The sequence below is a fragment of the Eschrichtius robustus genome, chromosome 18 (genome assembly GCF_028021215.1).
Source record: "Eschrichtius robustus isolate mEscRob2 chromosome 18, mEscRob2.pri, whole genome shotgun sequence".
Lineage (NCBI taxonomy): Eukaryota > Metazoa > Chordata > Mammalia > Artiodactyla > Eschrichtiidae > Eschrichtius > Eschrichtius robustus.
In genome coordinates, this window is record NC_090841.1 from 81996600 (window position 1) to 82019464 (window position 22865).

Sequence of the window (22865 nt, forward strand, 5' to 3'; positions counted from 1 at the left end):
CCGCGGCGGCCAGAGTCGCAGAGCAAAGGCGTCTGCGGCCGCACGAGAGCCCCAGCCACCCAAGGGCCAGGAGAGAGCCTCGGCACTAACGGCGCGAAGCCCGTTTCCGTCGCCAGGGGGGACGCGGTGGCGGAGCACTTCCGGGGCGGGGCCGGGCCGGGAGCGGAAGTTTGTGGGCAGCGCGCGCGGTCCGCTGGGGTCGGTCCCGGGCCTGGGGCGCGGGGCGGTGGCGGCGCGGGGGCCGGGTCTGCCCGGCGGGCGGCAGGAGGGCGGGCGCGCGCCGGACCCCGGCCACGCAGCCATGAACCTGGAGCGGCTGCGGAAGCGCGTCCGGCAGTACCTGGACCAGGTGGGCGGCCCGATCCGGGGAGCGCGGGCCGGGGCTCGGGAGGCAGCAGGGGCGGCTGCTGTCGGGGTCTTGGCGGCGCGCGGTCCTAAGGGCCTGGGCTTTGGTTCGGGGTAAAGCCCCCGAAGGGAGGGGTCGAGCCCCCCGCCCTCTGCAGCCGGGAGGCTGAGGAACGCTGAGCGTGAAGCCACTAATGCGCGCGGCGAGCCTTACACGTGTTCAGCCCCGCTCCGCAGCCGGCCCACCCCGGCCACAGAGGTGCTCAGTACATGCTTCGTGCTAAGTGGAAGTTGAAGGATTATCTTAGGAGGAGAGTTGCGGGGTGGCCTTTGAATTTAGCTAGCTGATAGAAAATTTTTGAGAACTTTAGTTGTCATTCTTATTTGGCTGAATTTAACTGAATAAAGATAAAAACAAATCTGTAGTCTCAAAATCAGTACTTTAAAAAGTTCCTGTTAACTACACTTTCATTCCCTGCACTCCTCTTGAATGAACAGCAAACAGTGTTTAAGGGAAAGAAATGTTTCCAGAATCAGCAGCATCAGTTTAATCTGCGATGTCACTTAGTTTTTGTAAAATGTATGCTCTCCCAATAAATTGGAAACCAAGAAGGGGAGAGAAAAGGGTGTTCGCTGTGAACTGTTCGATGTGAAATGTAGCAGCTGAATGTTTGCAGCACGCTGAAGGGCTGTATTTTGGTTTGCCATAAGTCAGCTGACTTGAATAAATGCTTCCTGCGCACTTTTTCTCTGGCTCTGGGGATGCAGTGAGGAAGGAGACAGGCCTGGTTCCACCCTCCAGGCACTAACATTGAGCCGATTTGTAACCGTCCCAGAAGCATTCCTCCTCCCAAATTGACTGGCGACAGAGTTGCTGGTTTGCATCCAGGAGGACTGAGGCAAAGACTGAGAGCCTTACTAATGGCTGGATGTTGCAAAATGATTACTTAAGTTATCTACTTCTTTAGATACCTGCTGATATAATTTTGCAATGTATAAGTTAAAAAAAAAACTGCCTTCTTCAACTGTATATATCAAAGGTCTTCCAATAATATTTTTATTGCACCACTGAACTAAAACTCACCTACCTGAGATATAAGATAGAGATATGATTGATAGACCTTTTACTACACGTAAAAAATTATTGTCCTGAGATGTTGATATATTATGTAGCATTCTAATAATATTATCTGTCTGTGTAAAACTATTGAAGTAACAGGGCAATTACCGCTTTTTTTCTGTTTTTGGATACAGCAACAGTATCAGAGTGCTCTGTTCTGGGCGGATAAAGTAGCCTCACTCTCTCATGGTAAGTGACAGGTTCTAATTTTTTTTTCTGATTTCTCTATCCTTAAAAAATCTTTCTGCTTTACCTTGCACCTCTGACCATTTATGTAATTTTCCCTCCAGAGGAACCCCAGGACATTTACTGGTTGGCTCAGTGTCTTTACCTGACAGCCCAATATCATAGAGCAGCTCATGCACTTCGGTCACGAAAACTGGACAAAGTAAGTGATTGTATGAACCTTAAAGCTTTTTTAAAATGTTATTAGATTAGTATTTTAGGTATATGTTCTTTTTATGTCAAAATATTTTTAAGGATTCAATTTTTCATATTAAATGTAAAGAGAAAATTTCTTGTGTACGCTTTTTTTGTTGTTTGGCTGCGCCGCGCGGCATGAGGGATCTTAGTTCCCTGACCAGGGATCGAACCTGCGCCCCTTGCATTAGAAGCGCAGAGTCTTAACCACTGGACCGCCAGGGAAGTCCAAGAGAAAATTTCTTATTCCTAGTCTCGGTCACTTTGTTTTTTCCTCCCCCCACCCCCCTATCTAATCACTAAGTTTTGAAAATTCTGTTTCCTAAATAGCTCTGAAAGTGTGGATAGTCCTTTCTATCTCATTACCATTCACACACGTCAGGCCTGTAATTTGTCTGTTTTGTTGTTTTAGCCTCTCTCCTTTCTCTTTTCTCCAGTAACATCTTTCCCACACCCCACCTTCCTTGTCTCCATTTCATCTTTTAAACTATCAAAGGGTGGTCTTCCTAAAACAGGTCTGATCACATCACTCACAGTGTAACTCAGTGATTTCCTATTGCCTACAGGATAAAGTCAGATGCATTCATAGGCACCCCAGGTGCTTCTTGATTTCTCTCCAGTCTGTGTCTGACCCACCACCACCATCAGTGCATGGAATGTGTATCCAGTCATGCTGACTGCTTGCAGTTCCTTAGATGTGTGACAGTTATTCAGACTCAGTGCTGGAATGCTGACCAACTCCTAAGTTACCCTCTCCCCTGGAGATGTTTTCTTATTCAACTGGTTAGTATTTTTTATGCGATTCTTTCATAGTTTATGAAAGAAACTATGTGCTGTGTTTATGTCTCCCCTGCCACAACCTCCTTGAGGGCAGGTCCCTATTCCTTTTTGAATCCTCGGTGACTGGTAAACAGTAGGTTCATGATGAATATGGGTTAAAAAGACTGTTTTTTTTCCTCTGCGAGAGTAAAAGAGGAATTATGAAAATGGCTTTCTTCACTTCGTGGTTATGGTTTTCTTTTTGATTGAAGATGCATGTTATCTTGATCACTTTTTTAATAGATTAATTTCTTTCCTAGTTGTATGAAGCGTGTCGCTACCTTGCAGCTAGATGCCATGTAAGTGTGCCCTCAGTTTGTTTCATTTGATAAAGGTTTAACGAAGTGAATGTTACACATCCCTCCCATGAGTGTGAGAATACAAAATACTGACTCCATTTACTAAAAGCTCATATGCATGAAGAAAATTCTACTTTAGACATTTTAAATTTAAGTAATGAGTGGGTATAATATTTATTACCCTTTTAAAATCTACTGCGATTGTGTATCTAGCATCAGAAGTCATGGTTGACAAACCCTGTTTCTGTTTTCTACACAGTTTGCTGCAAAAGAACATCAGCAGGCTCTTGATATTCTTGATATGGAGGAGCCGATCAACAAAAGACTGTTTGAGAAATGCTTGAAGGATGAAAGTAGCTTGAAAGACCCCTCCAGTGACTGGGAAATGTCACAGTCCTCAGTAAGTAATACTGCAATAACCATGCTTCCGTAACATCAGTAAGAATTGCCCACATGATAGGGCAAATGTAAATCGCCTTCTTTTACTTGAGTACAGTCATGTTAAAACAGTTTGATTGCCAACTTACTGAATTTTCCCAACCCAAGAAGATTCTGAGACATTTCTGGGCCATCAGTTAGAAGTTGTAATTGTGTCCTCAGATGCTTGAATCTGAAATAGGCAGACTTAAGCTCTTTCTTCTTACATTTGATACCTTAAACTCCTCCCCACAGGTGGAATAATATTTTCCCTTCTTACTGTATTTCAACAGTGTTTTGTACTTACCCCCAAGAAACCTTGATTACCTTAGACTGTTTCTTTCCAGGGAGTGCTGTGGTGTTAGGTGTATGTTATTTCGTGTATTTCAGTTTGTATACTTCCTACCTGCATAAAATTGCAAACTCCTTGCTGGCAGAGATTACACTGATAAAATGTAACATGATCAATAACATCCTCGGTCAGATTGCTAATCTGGACTGTTACTCTTTTTTTTTTTTTTTTTAACAGCTTTCTTGAGATGTAATTCACATAGCATGCAACTCAGGCATTTGAAGTGCCTAGTACCTCGGTTTTTAATATATTGGTTGAGCTGTACAACCCTTACCACAGTCAGTTTGAGAACATTTTTTTTTTACTTCAGCGAGAAACCCTGTACCCTATAGCTGTTACCCACCAATCCCCCATTTCCCAGTTGTTCTTTATAACATGTCTATGAAGGAACTTGGTTACTCTACTGTTCATCTCAAGAAGGTGGGAATACTATACATTCTTAGGTTTTTTTCTTTTTAAGAAGCACATTTTTTTGTGAAGAAATACGTTTATGAGGGAGTTGAGGATTATCATTATTCTTGGACCTCTTATCCATTAACTGCTAAGAAATGCATGATTTATTTGTAATGCATTATTTATTTTATGAGTTTACTTTTTTTAATAACTCATAGGATACTGCATAGGTCTAAGATTCTCTCATAATGTCCTCTACTATTTTTTTTTTTTTTTTTTTGTAATTCCTCTACTATTTTTGAATTGTGATTTTATGATGAATCCCATTACCAATTTTATTTATTTATTTTTTTAGTGGTTTGAGAGACGGCAATTTTTATTTATTTGTTTGTTTGTTTATTTTTGGCTGCGTTGGGTCTTCGTTGCTGCACACAGGCTTTCTCTAGTTGCGGCGAGCGGGGGCTACACTTGGTTGCGGTGCATGGGCTTCTCTTGTTGCGGAGCACGGGCTCTAGGCGCGAGGGCTTCAGTAGTTGTGGCTCTCGGGCTTAGTTTGCTCTGTGGCATGTGGGATCTTCCCAGGCCAGGGCTCGAACCCATGTCCCCTGCAATGGCAGGCAGATTCTTAACCACTGTGCCACCAGGGAAGTCCCCATTACCAATTTTAGCTGCATCTCTGGACCATCTTTAAGCTCACTTATTTGTTTTTTGAGGTTCAGAATCTGGAACATAAATCAGATTTCTACATCCTCCTGTTAATGGTACTAGTGAAGTGGCTGCTGTGTGAGCAGCTTACCATGTGCTGCCTACAGATGGTACCACCTCTGATCCTTACAGAGCCTGTGAGTTAGATGAGAGGAGGAAACTGAGTCACGAGAGGTTAGAGCATTGTCCAGGGTCACTCGTAAGTGTCACAGCTGGGATTTGAGCTCAGGTCTGTCCAGTTCCCAAAGGCCATGCTCCTAACCCCTGTGCTGCATTGCTGCCAGTTTTCTAATATTTACTAAGGTTCGTTCATTGAGATCTACCTGTCAAACGGTGTTCGTGTTTGATTTAATATACGTTTGCTCTGTATGCTGTCTCTAAATCATTACCCTATTTGAGACAGAACAAGTAATGAACAAAGTAGCAGTAAGGTGTAAGCGAGTTATAAAGGTTTGTTGAAGTGAGGAGAGCCTAAGGAAGATAGATGAGAGAAATTTTACTTTGCTTTTATGTTTCTATTAATTTATATTGTGTCTGACATTGGATGGAGCACATCCTTTTAGATGTAAAAAAAAAAAAAAAAGAGTCTTAGCCTTCAGACAATATATGATTTTTGATAAGAAATTAATTTCAGTAGTGCTGACTTAGTATGTCACTCATCATTTTTCCAACAGATAAAGAGTTCTATTTGTCTCTTACGAGGAAAAATCTATGATGCTCTAGATAACCGAACCCTCGCTACTTACAGCTATAAAGAAGCTTTGAAGCTTGACGTCTACTGCTTTGAAGCATTTGATCTTTTAACATCACACCACATGTTGACAGCCCAAGAAGGTTTGGAAACCCAGGTGTTTTTATGTTTAGCACAATTAATACTGTTTGGATTTTTTTTTTTTTTTCCTGAAATCTGTAGGATCAAGTGCAGGCTCTTATGTACAGGTTTAAATAAACCTATTAACTTCCTTCACATCTTCAAACATGAAACACATGGCAAAGTACAGTATTGTGCAGTGCTTCTTGCAGTCAGAATCTTCAGGGATTGTGATGGGATGAGCGATTTAAAGTTGTAAAGAACTCAGGATCTGATTCAGTGATTTCCAACATGGCTGCGCTGTATACCCCCAGGAGGTTTAAAAACATCATTGTGCCGGTCCTAACTCCAGACCAGTCGAATCAGAATCTGGTGGTGGGGCCCTGGCATCAGATGGTTTACAGCTCCCAGATGATCCTAAGGTCCATCAAAGGCTGAGAACCATTGACCTAGTATGTTGCCAGTGGTGTGAGGTGGATAAACAGGAGAAACAGAGAAAGCGGAGATGTTGTATTCATGGCATTCAGACATTTTAGCCTAATGCGTGGTTCTCAACCAGGGTGATTTTGCCCCCTAGAGGCCATTTGGCGGTATCTGGGGAGAGTTTCATTGTCACAACTTGCCGGTGGGTAGGGCATGGGAGATTGCTGCTGGCATCTAGTGGGTAGAGGCCAGAGGTCCTGCGAACGTCCTGCAGTGCGTTGGACAGCCAGCACGGCAGAGAATTGTCCCCACGGTGTCCGTAGTGCTGAGGCTGGGAAAGTGGCTTGGTGGTTCTCAAGTCTGGTGATGACTAGTATTGCCTGGCAGGTTCATGCAGAGCCCGCAAGGTGATTCTTATTACCTGGGTCTGGAACCACTGTCTTAGTTTTCTCCAGTTCATTCTATCTTGTTATTTTCTCTTTTGAGCTCAATTTACTTAAACCAAGAACTATAGAAGAATATTTTTCATTGCTGATTTTTTTTCCCCGTAAATACTGTGAGGACGTTCCTTTTTTCTCAACATTTTTTAGAAAAAGAACTTCTTGAATCACTACCTCTTAGCAAGCTCTGTACTGAAGAACAGGAACTGCTACGTTTTCTATTTGAGAACAAATTGAAAAAGGTAAGTAAAAACACAAAGTTAGTATTTGCTTTGTATAAGCATCTTATTTCATTAAATTTGGCCTCTATTCTTTCACAGGTTAAGAATTTAAAAATTAATTTTTATTAGTTTAGCACATTTGCAAGAACAGATTTAGATTATTTACAATATATGATGTGATTCCTGAAAAAGCTTCCCAAAATATCTGTCTTCCTCCCGGGAACAACTCATACTTTTAAAAGATTGAACTATCAGATAATCAATGATGTGTGAAAATGAGGATTTTTTCCTCATGCTTCTTGAACTACTATTTTGTAAAATACTTCCTACCATGGAATTCTGTGATAAAATTGAGAAGAGAATTAGACTTGCTGAGAGGAGTACTGATGATACTTGAAGTTAGAAAAGTTTCGAGCATCTCACAGGTGTCATTGTGTTAAACCTTGAAACACTCGGGCCAAGTTGAGTCTGCCTTTTGATTCGGTGCTGCACACTGAGTCATGTTTGCATTTCTCTGTTTCAGTATAATAAACCTAGTGAAACTGTCATCCCCGAGTCTGTAGATGGTTTGCAGGAGAATCTGGATGTGGTCGTATCTTTAGCTGAAAGACATTATTATAACTGTGATTTTAAAATGTGCTACAAGCTGACATCTGTGTAAGTACATCCACTTATTTTTGTGCAGGAACGTAGAGTTTAGTCCATTTTACATGAGAAATGTGTGGGACCTGCTTTCTGAATAATGTCAAACTGATGGATGATCATTTAAGCTGCCTTTTCCATTTGCAGAGTATGGGGTGGGGGAGGGTGGGTGTCTTCTCAAAAGAGCGATTTACTGACACAGGTATATGCACATTTGTTGCTTTATTCTATTAACTCGGGAGTATCCGTGTCCCTCCCAGGAGATAATTTGCAAGTTTGAGAATACTGTCTGGCACGTAGTTTTATAAAGTCCGTTCTTTGTTAAAGCAGAGGCTAATAAAATCCTCTAGGTGCTGGGTGTCAGGCGCACTGACTGGCCACGCCTCCTCCCCCAGCACCGGTCTCTCCATGTGCATAGTTCACGCTTGTCCTTTACATGGACTGTTTTTAATGGATCTTTGGGGTTGCTTAAAATCCTTGAATTCATAAAAATTTTAATTGACAGATAGTTAGGATTCATTTAATATTTCATATTATTTTTGATCCTTCTAAATAATTAGACCACTTATTTTATGTGGTACAGTTCTGTTAGTTTAAAGTAAATGTATGTGGTGATGTTTATTTTTATTGCTTCTGAACAAATCAGGATTTTCCCTTTCATTTAAAACCTAATCATTGCCTTAACTGAACAAGTCTGAAGATAATGGAGTTAAGAAAGTAAAAATGTATTATAGCCCACAGTATTGTATGTAATGTGGTAATGACTGTTTGAATAAGCATAGCTAATTGCAATGAGTGTGGTTACATACTGTTTGTACATATGTACATAGTGTGTTTCTTTAACTTTCAGAGTAATGGAAAAAGATCCTTTCCATGCAAATTGTTTACCTGTACATATAGGGACACTTGTGGAGCTGAGTAAAGCAAATGGTAAGAATTTTTTTTAATTAAAATAATAATTTTTAAGACAAAAAATATTCTGTAACTCTGGAAATTTTGTCTCACAAATCCTGGATAATTCAGATTGCAGGTTAACAACTGGGGGAAGAAATGCTTATCAAAGTAACCAGCAGTCTCTTCTGTTATCTCAGCAGAACACACTGTTTCTATATCCCTAATTCCTGCTTCCTTTTCTCAAATGTAATTTGTGCTCCAAGGTATGTTAGCTTTAGAGCATTGGGTGGCAGTTTTGCCTTTTTTCTTTTTCTTGTAAAATCCATAAGAAAGCTGGTATGGCAAGAGTCAGTAACTGTTTAGAAATTGGAAGGGAGCAGATTTTTTACTCACGTTTTGCATATTCTAGAAACATTTAGAGGGTTTGGACTGTATTTGCCCTTAAATCTTCTGAACTGACTCGTCAGCTCAGTCAGGAGGAAAGCTAGCCAGGCAGCCCAGCTCTGGGGCCCCTGCTGCTCCAGGTGTGGTCTGTGGACCAGCGGCATCACGTCTCCTGGAAGTTTGCTGGAGGTGCCGGCTCTCTAGCCGCCCTGGCCTGTTGAGCCCTAGGAGACGTCGTTGTGACATGCCGGGGCTTTGTGTTACTCGGGAGCAAATCATCTTGCTGATTCGATAAACGGGAGACTTTGGTCAACCAGATTGGCTGTGGGTAGTTGAGACGGTCTGTAATAGGCCCGTGGAGTAAGAAACCTGGGCTTTAAGACAGGCGAGGCCCTTTGAAATAGCCTCTTCAGCACGTGGGGTGCTTTGTTGTGTGCCTCTCATCCAGGCCGCTAGTCACTCGATAAGCGCTCAGCGCCCACTTAGTGCCTGGAGTGGGGTGAGGGATTGGAGGTGGGGGTACATGAAACAGCCGTAGTATCTGCTCCGTGGAGTTTCTATATGGCATTAGGTAAATGGATTTTGTATCCAGGAAGAAAGAAACGTATGAAATCATTGCTGCGAGAACAAGATTTATATGATTGCGAAGAGCTGTAACTGGGGGAAACTCGTATCTTAAAGTTCATTTGCTGTGAATAATTTTATTCTTTTTTTTCTTTTTCTCTAATGTAGAACTTTTCTATCTTTCTCATAAATTGGTGGATTTATATCCTAGTAATCCTGTAAGTAAATATAAACTTTTTTTTCCTTTATAGTGTCTTTTTTCTTACCTGAACTTTAAGAAAATACTTAACAGGTGTTTAGACAGAGGCTAAATTTAAATTCAAGCAAATAATGTTTTATTTTAAGGTGTTGGAGCAGAATCTCCTAGTGCGTATGATAATTAGAAGCAACATTCACTTTTTCAATTCATGAGAGTATATTTTTTTAGTATATAACTTAAAAATCTTTATTTTTTATGATTACAGAAATTATATATGCTCATTATTTTGAAATAGCTAACATACAGAAAAATTAAATATTGAAAGTGAAAGTCATACTCATACCTCTCATAAGCAATGCTAATAACTGCTTGGTAGCTTTCTCACATTACATGTATGATAACTTACTGAATTATGAACTGAATTGAATCATTGTGTCTTCCAAACTGCCATGGATCAGAATGAAGACCTAGAAATTGAAAATGGAATCAGGAACCATGTCCTTAAAGACAAAAGTCAGGGGTCAGGGTTTAAGTCTCAGACAAGAATCTGCACCCCAGACCAGTGTGAAAACAATTTATAAAGAGGCGAAAGCAGTGCAAGAGAAGTCAGCTAAGGAGGTGGAATCTGTAGAACCAAGGTGGGGCGGGGAAGACACAGTGCAGGTGGGAGGCTGGCACTCAGGCTGGCGTTGCAATAGGAAGAGGTTCAGATGCTGCAGGGATGCAGTGGGAAGCACCTGGAGCAAGAGCTATAGAGAATCTGGTCTCTTTTCATCCAGGACCCTTAGTAGACAGCCTGTCTCAGAGAAGTTTCTGACTTGAACTAGAATATATGCTGGGACCTCTGACTTGTTACAGATTCCCGGTTCAAGGTTAAGCGTCTTTGGTCATGGTATGTTTTCAACTTTTTAGGTGTCTTGGTTTGCAGTGGGATGCTATTATCTCATGGTCGGTCATAAAAATGAACATGCCAGAAGATATCTCAGGTATGAACTTATTGTCTTCCTCCCTCTGTAGTGAACCTATAGGAAGTAATTTCTTGGTCATCTGCTTTAATGCAGTAATTAGTAGTACTTTAAAAGCAGTATGAAAGAATAAATGTTTTCTTCAGATTCCATTCAGTTGCATCCATTATTTACCCTGCTCTTTATAAGATGCCATGAGGGGAGATAAAAGTAGTCAGTGGTATAGACCTTGTCCTCAAGGAGCTTATGATGTATTTAAACTTTTATTTATAAATGAGAATAAATATGAAAAAATAGGGAATAATACAAAGTATTTCGAAAGTTTTTTTATTTATAGAGATACTATTAACCTCTTACTCTTAGGACTTCTTTTGTTAATAGTTGTGAAATTACATGACACGTTATGTGAGGTTAGGGTCACTAAATGTGACTATAAAACAGAATTCTTGGCATAGTAAACTGGTTTATATAAGGATCTGCTGTGGTTTTAGCTTGAGGAACTCCATGCGGCCCAATCAAGCTGCTTAACCAGTGTTATTCAATTACACAAGTATAGAAAAATGTCTAATAAACCTGTGATTTCCTCCATGTGAACAAAATAGAAAATGGATCTGTGGTAGAGTTCATAAACTTTGGACACAGACTTGAATTCTAATCCAGATTCTGCCACTTATTAGCTATAATTCCTTGGGAGAGTTCATTTCTCCGACCTTCCCTTTCTTCTGTAAAAATGGGAATGATGTAGTTGTATGTCAGGATTGTTAGGAAAATTGATAAGATGACAGGAGAGGATCCTGCACTAGGAAAAAATTAGGGCGAGCTCTCTGATTAGTTGAGTGTTGCATTTTAGAATAGGGATGCTTGTGTTTTTTTCGGGAGCAGGATGATTCACGTTATAATAGCTCCTTTGAACTATGCTTCTTTGACTTAGTGTGCTTATTCAGTGATGAATTCTGCATGAAACAGGGAACATTTGGGTAAAAGAAAACTTAGGAAATAAAATGCTTAGAAGTGGGAATCTCACCTTCTGTATTTTCTATGTTTTGTGATGTGTTCTCTTTATTCCTTATTGTGGGTCACCTAGTTGAAGACTAGTTAAGACTATGTAAATAGTCCAGTCCATGGAACCAGCATGAATCTCTTAATCATCTGTAGGACGTCACTTAATCTTTCCAGCCTCAGTATACTTATCATTAAAATATAAATAGTAATTTATCTTGAAGGTTATGAGAATTAGGTGATGCATATAAGGCACAAAATAGGCCTTCATTAAGTGGTTGCTGCTACCACCGTTTATCTACTAGGTTTTGAAATGAAACTCCTGGATTAAGTAATATTTGTAAATTGTATACAGAAAGCTAATGGGTTCCACTGTAGTACCTAAGAAGTTGTGGACCTCTCCTAAAATTACTTAAAAATTTGCTTGTACTATTAAACATTTTATTTCAAGTGAATTAACATAAATGTCACATTAGTGTTTAATATGTTGACAACTCATTCATTAATTCTGATGTCCTTGAAACCGTGAACTTACATAAAATTAACCTAACAATTTAAGAATGAATATTACACACTCGAATGAAATCTCTTGTTTTAGCAAAGCTACGACGCTGGAGAAGACCTACGGGCCGGCGTGGATCGCATACGGGCATTCTTTCGCAGTTGAGAGTGAACATGACCAAGCGATGGCTGCTTACTTCACGGCAGCGCAGCTGATGAAAGGGTGCGCAGAGCGGGTTGATTAAGCAAAGCGAAATTTTATTATTACTGTCTCTGCCATTTGGTTGATAAACTGAACAAAAGAATAATGTATCATGTTAGTAGCTTATGATTGTGAAATAACTATGGAAGTGAGAGGGAAAGAAGCTGGTGTAGTGATTTTGCCTAGCAGTTTATCTTAACCAGTACAAAAGGGGACTAGCAAGTTAGGCTAAGGAAACAGAATAGGGTGGAAGCTGTTTTCCACATGCTCATGTAGGAAGGAAAGTATTCGTGAGCAAAGTTATTATTTACATCCTACTTATGTCCAGAAGGTATTTATGTGGCTTAATTCATCATTCAGATTGAGGACTGAGTTTGCCAGTGTTGTAGATTTACATCAGTGTTAAATGTGTTGGTATTAACTGGTGTGCCCTAAGAGCATGTTACTTTGGGGAGCAGAGTATTGCTGTTATTCCTGTTGACTTTCTGGATTTGCCGTCGGTTTTACTTTGCCTCGTTCTCTTGTGCAGGCTGCTTCTGCTGTCTGCCGCCCCACCTCTGTGTGGAGAGGTAGTGGGAGTGCCGGGGTGCAGAGGGCTGGTCTGGAGCCAGACTGCCTGGTGATCTTGGCGAGCTATGTACCTCTTGAAAAATAGGAATAATAGCAACACTCAACACCTAGGCTTACTGTGAGGAATAATTGAGGTAATTCCAGTTAAAGACTTTGATCAGTTTCCGACACATAGAAAGCACTCAGTAAAAGTTAGCTGCCTTAACTTGTTTGCTTGAATTTCATCTTGTTAGGTTTGGTTTACCTTTCCAGACTATCAGACTCATTTTGGCACCCAGTTCTGCATCTGTATTATTTATGGCCCCAGCTTGTTTAGTTGTGTTAAATTTGATATGTATGACTTTGATATCTAACTAGCTGTCCATGAAAATATTGTAAAAGACATAGCTCCCTGACTGCGTTAGTCTGCTCAGGCTGCCATAACAAAACGCCATACCCTGGGTGGTTTAAACAGCAGCAGTTTATTTTCTCCCGGTTCTAAGGCTGGCTGGCCGGCTGGCTGATTGGGTTCCTGGGAGGGGGGTGGGGTTCTTCCCGGCTGCCTTCTCACTGTGTCCTCACAGGGCAGAGAGCTAGGTCTAGTGTCTCGTATAAGGGCACCAGCCCCGCCGTATTAGGGCCTCACCTTCATGCCCTCACATAACCTTTATTATTTCCTCACAGGCCCTCTCTCCGAATATAGTCACTGGGGGTTAGGGCATAACATACGAATTTGGGGGCAGACACACATTCAGTCCGTAAGTCCATGATACTAACATATTACTAGAGTAATCCTCCAGATTAAAGTTGTTCAGCCAGTGACTGATCCACCTAAACGGTCCTCATACCCCGTCCATCCTGTTCACCAAGACATGCGAGACCCTTTCCAGTGCCCTGCTGAAGCTGGGCTCCAGTGTCTGCCCATACCCCTAATCCATCAATCTGCTAAACCGGCAGCAAATAATAACTTACTGTGGGTTGTTTCTTATGAGGAAATGCTAGAGTCTGCTAATTTTATTTTGCTATTCTGGGTGCTCACAAACCCAGAACAGTTATTACTAGTTATTAGTTAGTTACTAGCTAAGAGTCAAAACCAATGATAATTAATGACATGATTAATACTTTTAATGTTTCCCAGTCTGACACTTTTCTAATTAAATTTTCAAATCAGCTCATCAGGATAGACATTTTTCTCTCAGTTTCACTTTTTCATCAGAACAGCTTTTATCCAATCTAGTTTGGATTAATACTGACTGGGGCACTTTCCAACACTAACAACCAGTTCTCTGCTTCTCCAGACACCAGCTGGGTCCTACAAGTCCATTCAGTTCTGACACTAACTACCCAGTGTTAGTGCAGACCTCACAGGTTAAGGGCCCCGTCCCACAAGACTGCCCCTCCCCACTCCAGATGCCAATCGCAAGTCCTGGGTCACTTGTACTTCTGACTGTCTGGCCACAAACCAGGGGCTCCCGCAACCCCCTCCTAAGGTTTGATCATTTGCCAAAACGACTCGCAGAATTCAGGAAAGCATTTTGCTTATTATAAATGATACAACCCAGGAAGAGCCAAATGGAAGAGATACGTAGGGCAGGGTACGTGAGTGGGAGTGCGTGGAGCCTCCATTCCTTCTCTGGGCACCACGCTCCCAGCACCTCAGTATGTTCACCAACCCGGAAGTCTTCTGAAGCTAACTGTTCAAGAGTTCTTACAGAGCTCAGGCTCCAGCCTCCCTCCCAGGAGGTCCGTGCGTGGGCCTGAAAGTTCCAGTGCTCTCATCACTCGGTCTTCCTGGTAACCAGCCCCACTGTGAGTCACGCCAGTGGCATAAATTGGGTGCGATCAGAAGGAGCTCATTAACAAAAGGTACTCCTCTCACTCAGGAAATCCCAGGGCTTTTAGGAGCCCTGTGCCAGCAACCAGAGACAAAAACCAAATGTATTTCTTACTTTACGGCACCAACTCAATTTCAATAGAGCAAGTAGAGAAAGGTTGCAGACAAAAATACATTTGTACTGTCTTATCCTAACTTATGTGGTTACTTCGCCTAAACTCTATTTGTTCCTGTGGATTTGATCTTGTGTCCTTGTATTTCTTGTTGGGTAGGTCTGCTAACAACAAATTCTCTCAGTTATACGTTGTTATGATTATTTCCGCGTGTAATGTTATTTTTCAAAGAAGCTGTGAGGAGAAAGGCGAGCAGGTGTATATTTATGTCGTTTGTTATGTTGACCTTTTTTACCATTTCAAGTTCTCGTCATTTGTCCTTGTGGATTTGAGATACTGTCTGGTGTCGCTTCCTTACCCCAGTACAGCTTTGCTCCTGCCACTTCCTTTGTGCCGTTAGTGGTAAACATTACATTTCTACATACATTAGGCTTAATCATACTGTTTCATACAATTGCTTTCTAAGTCAGTCAAGAGAAGAAAGATGAAATGTAATCACTTCTACTGGTACTCTGTTTTTCATGTGGATTTGAATTACTGTCTGGGGTCACTTCTTTCACCCTTAAGAACTTCCTTCGGTATTTCTTGTAAGGTGAGTCTGCAACAAAATTTCTCAGTTTTTTTTGTCCCTGATAATGTCTTAATTTCACCTTCATATTCAAGGGATAGTTTTGCTGGATATAAAATTCTTGGTTGTCCTTTTTCTTTCAGTACTTTGAGTGTCATCCATTGCCTTCTTGGCCTCCAGGTATTTGGTTAGAAGTCAGGTGATCAGGGATCTCATGTGTTATATTTTCTTACTGCTTTAAAGATTTTTATTTACGTATTTATTTAGTGTTTTCCAGTGGTTTGACTATGGTTTGTCTAGGTGGGGATTATTTGGGAGTTTTTTGAGCTTTGGGGTGTGTTTGGCCTAAATATTCTTTGGTTTCAAATATTTTCTTTACCCCTTACTTTCTCCCTTCGCCTACAGGGCTCTCTTTATGCACACGTTGGGATGCTTGGTGGCGTCTCACAACTCTATGCAACTGTTGTTTTCCGTCATTCTTTTATCTTTCTGTTCCTCAGACTGGGTAATCTCATGTGACCTTACTCATGTTCGATGATTTCCTCTGCCTGTTCAAACTGCTGATGAACCCTTCTGGTGAATTTTTTATTTAGTTATTTTGTTTTTCAACTCCTGGTTTTCTGATCGTCTGTTACAATTTTTATCTTTTGTTGTTCTGTTTGGTGAGGCATTGTTCTCATAGTTTTGTAGACATAATTTCCTTTAGTTCTTTGCATATTTAAAATAGCTTATTTAAAGTGTTTTTCTAGTAAACCCAGTGTATGGTCTTCCTCCAGGGTAGTTTCTATTGCCTGCTTTTATCCCCTTATATATTGCCATACTTTCTTGTTTCTTTCCATGTCTCTTTATTTTTTGTTGAAACTGGACATTTATAGTAATATAATGTGGCAATTCTGGAAATCACATTTACCCTACGCCACCCCAGGGTTTGTTGTTGTTGCGATTTGTTGTGGCTGTTTGTTTGGTGACTTTGCTGGGCTTTTAAAAATTTTGTAAAGTCTGTGTCCTTTGTCATCTGAGGCCACTGAAGCCTCTGCTCAGTTAGCTCAGGGCTTCTTTTCATATCTTGAGCTGAGCTTTCCCCCCTTTTCTGAAGGACCCTGTACGTGTATAGGGGCATGTATGTCTGCAGTGTTCCCATGGCTGGCAGTTCGGCCTTAGCCCTCGTCAACTCCTGCTCGCACTGAGCCTCAGAGGCGTCCAGAGATGAGAGGTGAGGGCCTTCTCCAGCCCTTCCTGTGCGTGCATGTGGTCCTGTGTGTGGCCTTCTGGTGTAGCTGCCTCAGGTTAGTGTTAAACAGTTACCACTGATTGTTTTCAACAAATGCCTTGGGGGTAGACATTTCTCTGCGTGAGCTCTGAGCCAGGTCAAATAAGACAGCTGTGAATGGGGCTTTTCCAGGGAGCTGCCAGATGTGTCAAATAGTGACAGGTCTCTGTGGGGTGTTTCAGAAGCTCCAGACTAATTTTTGTCCCCTCCAGTGGCTGTCAGACTGCTGATTTTCTAGGCTAATGTGAGCTGGGGAAAGGGAGATGGGAATCAGACAAGTTAAATGTCATAGAGTTTGCTGTTCTTACTGAGACTCAGCTGTTTTTCTAGAATAAATACCCCTCAGATTGTTGTAAGCCTTTGGTCAACTTGCAAAGTTCTGGAAAAGTTTATTTTGACAATTTTTGGCAGTGCTCTTGTTGCTTCTGTGGAGGAATAGATTTTTGGAGCTCCTTCCTGTGCATTTCTTGTTTCCTCCAGGTACATCCGTAAAGGTTCTTCATGACCCTTCTGTAGATACTACAGTTGTAACTTCAGTCGTGCTTCTAGATTAGAGCCCGGGCACCTCCCAGCCAGGCAGTCAGTATTCACTGACGTTGTCAGATCCATCTTTGGGGAAAGGTTATCTTACTGTGATCACTGGTCTGACAGGATGAAGAGATGGAAATTCAATTAAAACTAGTTACTCTGCCTACAACTGTTTTCAGAGGGTATGAGAGTAGAATACACATGACATAATTCAGAGCTCTGCAGCATAGAACTGATAATAACCGATAATGGAGACCCACACGAGGGGTGGGGGGTGGTCTAGCTGGAAGTCCGAAGCAACTGCATAGAGGCAAGTGGAACTGAGCACAGTCATGAGAGTCTGTGTTGCTGAGTCAGTGAGGGAGGAAGGCAGTCTTGGCTGGGCCTGGGTGCTGGCACAGTGGGGCCTGCCCTCTGCGTTACAGGGGTTTTGTTTTGTCTCTTTACTGTAGAATAATGAAAAGTAAGGGTGAATAGGTTGCTGGTAGATTTTAGAAGTGGCAGCTGATTAGTCTAAGAGCCTATTAGATATCCATTAAATATTAGTAAATGAAGTGTTAGAAAACAAGTAAGCGCTCTATTTTTGGCTATGTTAAAATTATTTTGCAGACAGGATTTGAAATCTGAACTATAAAGTTTTGAGTGTTGAATATGTGAAATTTTCCAATATTTTTAGGTGTCATTTGCCAATGCTTTATATTGGATTAGAATATGGATTGACCAATAACTCAAAATTGGCTGAAAGATTCTTTGGCCAAGCTCTAAGCATCGCACCAGAAGACCCTTTTGTTATGCATGAGGTTGGCGTGGTCGCATTTCAGAATGGAGAGTAAGTACTGAAAGGCCAGAGGCCCCTCTGTTTCCTTTTTGTACAGAGAGGAAAACCTCAGTCACCTGAGTTTAGCCCATCAGAGTGGCTCTTCATAGACATTTCATTTTAGGAGAAGGAGGCGAACAGGTTAAAAAAGAAAATAGTGAGTGTTATCTTGGAATTCTTTAAAAATACTAAACCTGGGTTTTGGTCCCCTTTGCTGTGAGCTGTCACAAGCTCTTAGGTCCTGGACTGGACAGTTGTTGCCAACTCTGTTAAGTCACTGGACCCCACAGGGTGTTCTGGAGGCACTGCAGAATCCCTAGTCGTCTCTTTGTTGACTAGGAATTGGATTCATACATTTGAGAAAGATTTCTCACAATTTTGGAAGAAAAATATTTCCTTTGCAGATAATCCAATAATTAAGCCAATTAGAATGGCCCAGTCTCTGAGTTTCCTGGTCAGTAGTTGAGGCTTACCGTAGTCTTGGATATTTATAGAATAGGCAATTCAGTGTCATACTCAAAGAGGGAACTATCTGTAGTCCTTTGCACTGAACTATACTTAAATTTTAAAACAGTAAATTAGTACTACTGTAGTGTTTTTTGTGGCATTTGTGTGTATTCTAAAAATTCGATTAATGTTTTAAAAGAGTTTGGAGCCTTTTAAAATAATCTATAGTAATAATTTCATATACAGTCAATTTATTTATAGTCTATTTTATGCCCTTTTCCCTTTTTTGTGCCTTATGTTGGTTATTTCACAGTTTAAAATGATCCCCAAGTGGAATGCCAAGTGCTGTCTAGTGTCCTAAGCTCAGGAAGGCTGAGATATGCCTTGGTCAGAATACAAGTGTTAGATAAGCTTTGCTCAGGCATCAGTTACAGTGCTTTTGGCTGTGAGTTCAGTGTTAACACATCAACAATATACATTAAGTAAGGTGTTGCCAAACAGAAGCACATGTGAAACCAGGTACATTGAACAGTTGGTGAACATGTGAGCAGAGGATTGTAGTTTTTCCACTGGGAGCAATGGTTTGGTGTTGGCTAAAGTAGTGTTAACAGTGCGTTTATAGAACCTAATTACTGAGAATATGCTGTATCTCCTAAAATCTTGAACTCTTATGATGTTAATGCCATAAAAGTAATCATTTATCTCACTTAAATTTGACTTTTAAAAAACTGTTTACAGAAGTTTACCTCATTTCATTTTAATATTACTGGAAAGAGATATTCAAATTTTTCTTAAAATGTTTATACATGCTAATTTTGAATAAACTGCAATTTTTTCCCCCTCTATTTTAGATGGAAAACAGCGGAAAAATGGTTTCTCGATGCTTTGGAAAAAATTAAAGCAATTGGGAATGAGGTATTCTATATAATATCTGTAATACACACACACACTCATGAGTGTGTTTAGTATTGAATGAGGAAGATAATATTAGACCGTCTGTCTTGCCTAGAATATAATAACCTAATATTTATCATAGCAGATGTTTGTTAATGTTTGACTTGTCATGGTATGAAGTGTTTTATTACATGGTACAAAATGAGTCTTTCTAATTGAGAGGGTAGGTGTTGGCCGTTTGCTTCTTAAGAGGCTCCAGTTTTGATCTGTGGGTGTAATCAGAGTATATTCGATGATTATTTGATACGGGGAATATGTGATTATACATGGAAGCTGGTTGGCACTGTAGCATCTGACTTGTCCTTGTCTAGAACCTCTTTGACCAGTGGGTACATGTAGCAGCAGATCCCACTTCTGCAGGAATAGGGCCAAATGTCATTAAAATTAGACCTATCATTGCTCTTCCTTACCTGATACTTAGTATATATTTAGATCTTTAACCAGGTTCTGTCATATGAGAGGTGCATGAATTTGTGCTCATGAATTACCCTTCCAGCTATCATGGATGTGTAAACACTGGTATTATATTAAATGCTAACAGTTTTGGACACTGTAAACTTCTGTAGGTCAGAGATTTGCATGCTGTTGCTCTTTGGTTCCTGATTCTTTTTATTCACGCCTGTGTTGTCTTACTCTGTTCTGATGATCACTTCCCAGTGTCCTTCTGTTCCTGCCCCCAGGAACACTTGCCCACAGCATACATCTTCCTTGGCTGTAAGTTCCTCTTTACTGAGACAGGCACAGCTCCCCTGGGCTCCCTGCCAGGTGGCGGTTTACTTGTCCCTGTAGACACAGCTTTGTTTATTTTGGTCTCCTCTTAATTGTCATATGAACTTAAAAACTATATATCTGTGTGTTTGCACATGTATGTATATAAAGCAGGTCTTCCACAGCTCAGTCTTGGGTGGTCTGGATAATACATGTGTTTCTGTTGATATAGGGTTGCCACTTATCACCTTGCCCATTTTCAAAGAACTGAATACCTTAGGACCTTGCTCCTCGGACTGGGCCAGCCGCATCAGCGTCACCTGGGAGCTCGTTAGAAGTGCAGAACTTCATATCTGCTGCACCAAAATCTGCAGTTTTAGCAAGATCCCCGGGTGATTCTCATGCGCGGAAAAGTTTGAGACGCACTGTCATAACCCACATGTAAAGTTGGAATTATATACATCTTTGATGATCAGAAGACACTTTGGATTCTTGCAGACATTTAAAGTAATGGTTTAAATACAAAAGCACAATACTATTAAACTTTCAAAATGCTCATTAAAAAGTTATATGAGATGGGGAAGATATTGTGTGATCTAGTTGTAAACTGCAGCGAACGTCAGAGTAGCGCAGGAAAGCAGTTGTGCCTAAGAATCGTAGAGGGTTTGTTTCATTCACGTGGGCGGTGCCTCCCAGAGCTGGGCTCAGGGGAGTTAGAGGGTGTGACCGGGTCTGTTTATTCCCTTAGTTCTGACTTACTGCTGCGTGTCGCCTGTGTCCTAAGCTCTGAGCTAGGGGCTGGGAGGCAACAGAAAACTGGTTTGATGTTGATGCCCTCGGATCAGTGCAGATAAATAAATGGGCAGTAATAATACAGTGCACAGAAAGGGCTGTGATTGAGGAAGTAAAGGACTCCACACAGACTTGATGGTCGGTCAAGAAGGCCTTCTGGGTTCAAGGAAATGCACCTCAGTCCTAGAGGATGGGTGCTAGCCAGGCGAAAGTAAGGAAAAGGGTATTTCAGGTATAGAGAACGGTATGTGCAAAACTGGAGCTAATTCAGTATGGCTTGGATTTTCAGTTCACAGAGAACGTCAAGAAATGGGGCAGGAGGGGTAAGTGTGGGTCTCCAAGGGCCTTGAAGGTGATGTTAGAGTTTGCACCTTGTCGTGAGGTGGCGGGACAGTAGGAGCTTTAAGACGGGTGACGTGGTCAGACTCCTATGATGGGGCCCAGACAAGACGTGTTAGTGATGGGGGTGGCGTTCTGGTGAGGAGGCTGATAAGCCATTCTTGGAGGGGTCAGGGGTGACATGGTGCTGTGTGCTGAATGGCGGAGCAGCAGAAGGGGTGAGGTCAGGGAGCTGGGATGACAGGGGAGAGGGGATGAGAGGTTAGCATGTGGTGTGTTGGGCTTGAAGTGCTTGTGAGGCTTCTGAGTAGCAACATTACTAGGCAGATGGAAAGCTCTGGGCTGGAGGTACAGAATTTGAAGTTCTTTGGCATGGATGGGCTCTGACAAAATAGTGCTAATAAAATAACCCTCAGGAAGTGTCTTCTAGTAGGAAAGCTGGAAAAACAACACTCTTGCCTAGTGCTGTGCAAGCACCAGGAGAGAGCCCCTCTCGCACAGATGAGCGAAGTCATGCAGTGCAAACGGGTCGGGTTGAAAAGTAGCTTGTAATCATGGGTCTGATGTGCTTTGTTTTAGGTAACAGTTGACAAATGGGAACCTTTGTTGAACAACTTGGGCCATGTCTGCAGAAAACTTAAGTAAGTCAAGTAAAGCATTTTCAGAAATATTCTTTGTGACTAAAAGTTTACTTAATTTTGTGTAGCTCTTTTCCATATTTTGATTTAGCTTTCTTGTACTTGGCTACTCAGATATAACAAGCACAAAACAAATGTTTTTATTACCTCTCTTGGTATAATTTTATTTTAGAAATATATTGAGAATTATAATAACTTCTATTTTCTAGAATTAAAAAATGTTAGTGTTCAAAATTAATTTAGAAGAATTAGGACAGTAGGAGCTAATTAAAGCCATATCCATATCCTAACTCACTCTTCTCCTCCAGATACCAGTTTTGTGGTGTGATGATTGTTGTGATAATAGATGACAATTGAAAAAGAGATTCTTTGGTTAAATAAGTTTGGGGACCTCGAGGTTACTCAAAATTTAGCAGGTTTTTCAGGATTTCTTGCAGTCTTTACTATGCATTACGAACTGCAGCATTTCCCAAACATTATTAAGCACAAAACCTTTTTTCACAAGAGTTTTTACAGAGCAGGTATTGCAGAGAATTTGGGGAGATGCTGTTCCAAGTAACTCCTGTGGACCTTAAAGCAAAACCATTTGGTTGCTTGTCACCATCCCCGGTGTAGGAGGCCTGTCTTCACGTAAAAGAGGTCTTGCTGTGCGATGGGGCACAGGCCCAAGGGTCAAGGATGGGATTCAGCTGGTAGCCCTGCGGGAGTGCCCACCCTCAGCTGGAAGGCAGGAAGACACACTGAAGATACGCAGTGGATGCGAAGGACCCTTGCCGTCTAGACTGTCTCTCTGATATAGGAAAGTGGTTCTTACGTGGTTACATCAAGGAGTACCCACTGTACCCACTGACAGCTTTCTCTCTTTCTTCCTATTCTCCTCTCCTCCCTTGACTCCCTCGTCTTCTCTCCCAGGAAGTATGCTGAAGCCTTGGACTATCACCGGCAGGCACTGGTGTTGATTCCTCAGAATGCGTCCACCTATTCTGCCATAGGGTATATCCATAGTCTGATGGGCAACTTTGAAAATGCTGTGGACTATTTCCACACAGTACGTCTTTCGTCTTTTGTTCGTACCTAACTTTAAATCTGGTTAACAGTTACCACTTTTTTTTAAAGATCTTTTCTAGGCAATGTTTTGTTACTTTACAGAAGTGCAGTTTAAAATTTACATTTTAAAATTCCTCAGGCAACCT

General features: G+C 41.4%; 1 protein-coding gene across 3 annotated transcripts in view; it reads left to right on the forward strand.

Annotated features, from left to right (window-relative positions):
* Positions 1–218: 218 nt before the first annotated feature.
* CDC16 (cell division cycle 16) overlaps positions 219–22865 on the forward strand; it is a 28305-nt gene continuing 5658 nt past the window's right edge. The window contains exons 1-16 of one of the 3 annotated variants that reach the window (XM_068526774.1): positions 219–349; positions 1600–1654; positions 1756–1853; positions 2965–3003; positions 3263–3403; positions 5545–5704; positions 6695–6786; positions 7289–7422; positions 8258–8337; positions 9418–9467; positions 10361–10434; positions 12011–12136; positions 17654–17806; positions 19093–19156; positions 21614–21675; positions 22585–22720. In XM_068526774.1, coding sequence (XP_068382875.1) covers positions 302–349; positions 1600–1654; positions 1756–1853; positions 2965–3003; positions 3263–3403; positions 5545–5704; positions 6695–6786; positions 7289–7422; positions 8258–8337; positions 9418–9467; positions 10361–10434; positions 12011–12136; positions 17654–17806; positions 19093–19156; positions 21614–21675; positions 22585–22720 — 1512 coding nt within the window. In that variant the 5' untranslated portion in view covers positions 219–301. Of the gene's footprint in view, positions 350–1599; positions 1655–1755; positions 1854–2451; positions 2669–2964; positions 3004–3262; positions 3404–5544; positions 5705–6694; positions 6787–7288; positions 7423–8257; positions 8338–9417; positions 9468–10360; positions 10435–12010; positions 12137–17653; positions 17807–19092; positions 19157–21613; positions 21676–22584; positions 22721–22865 lie in introns of those variants that run through there. The other 2 variants (XM_068526776.1, XM_068526775.1) reach the window with 2 other exon arrangements.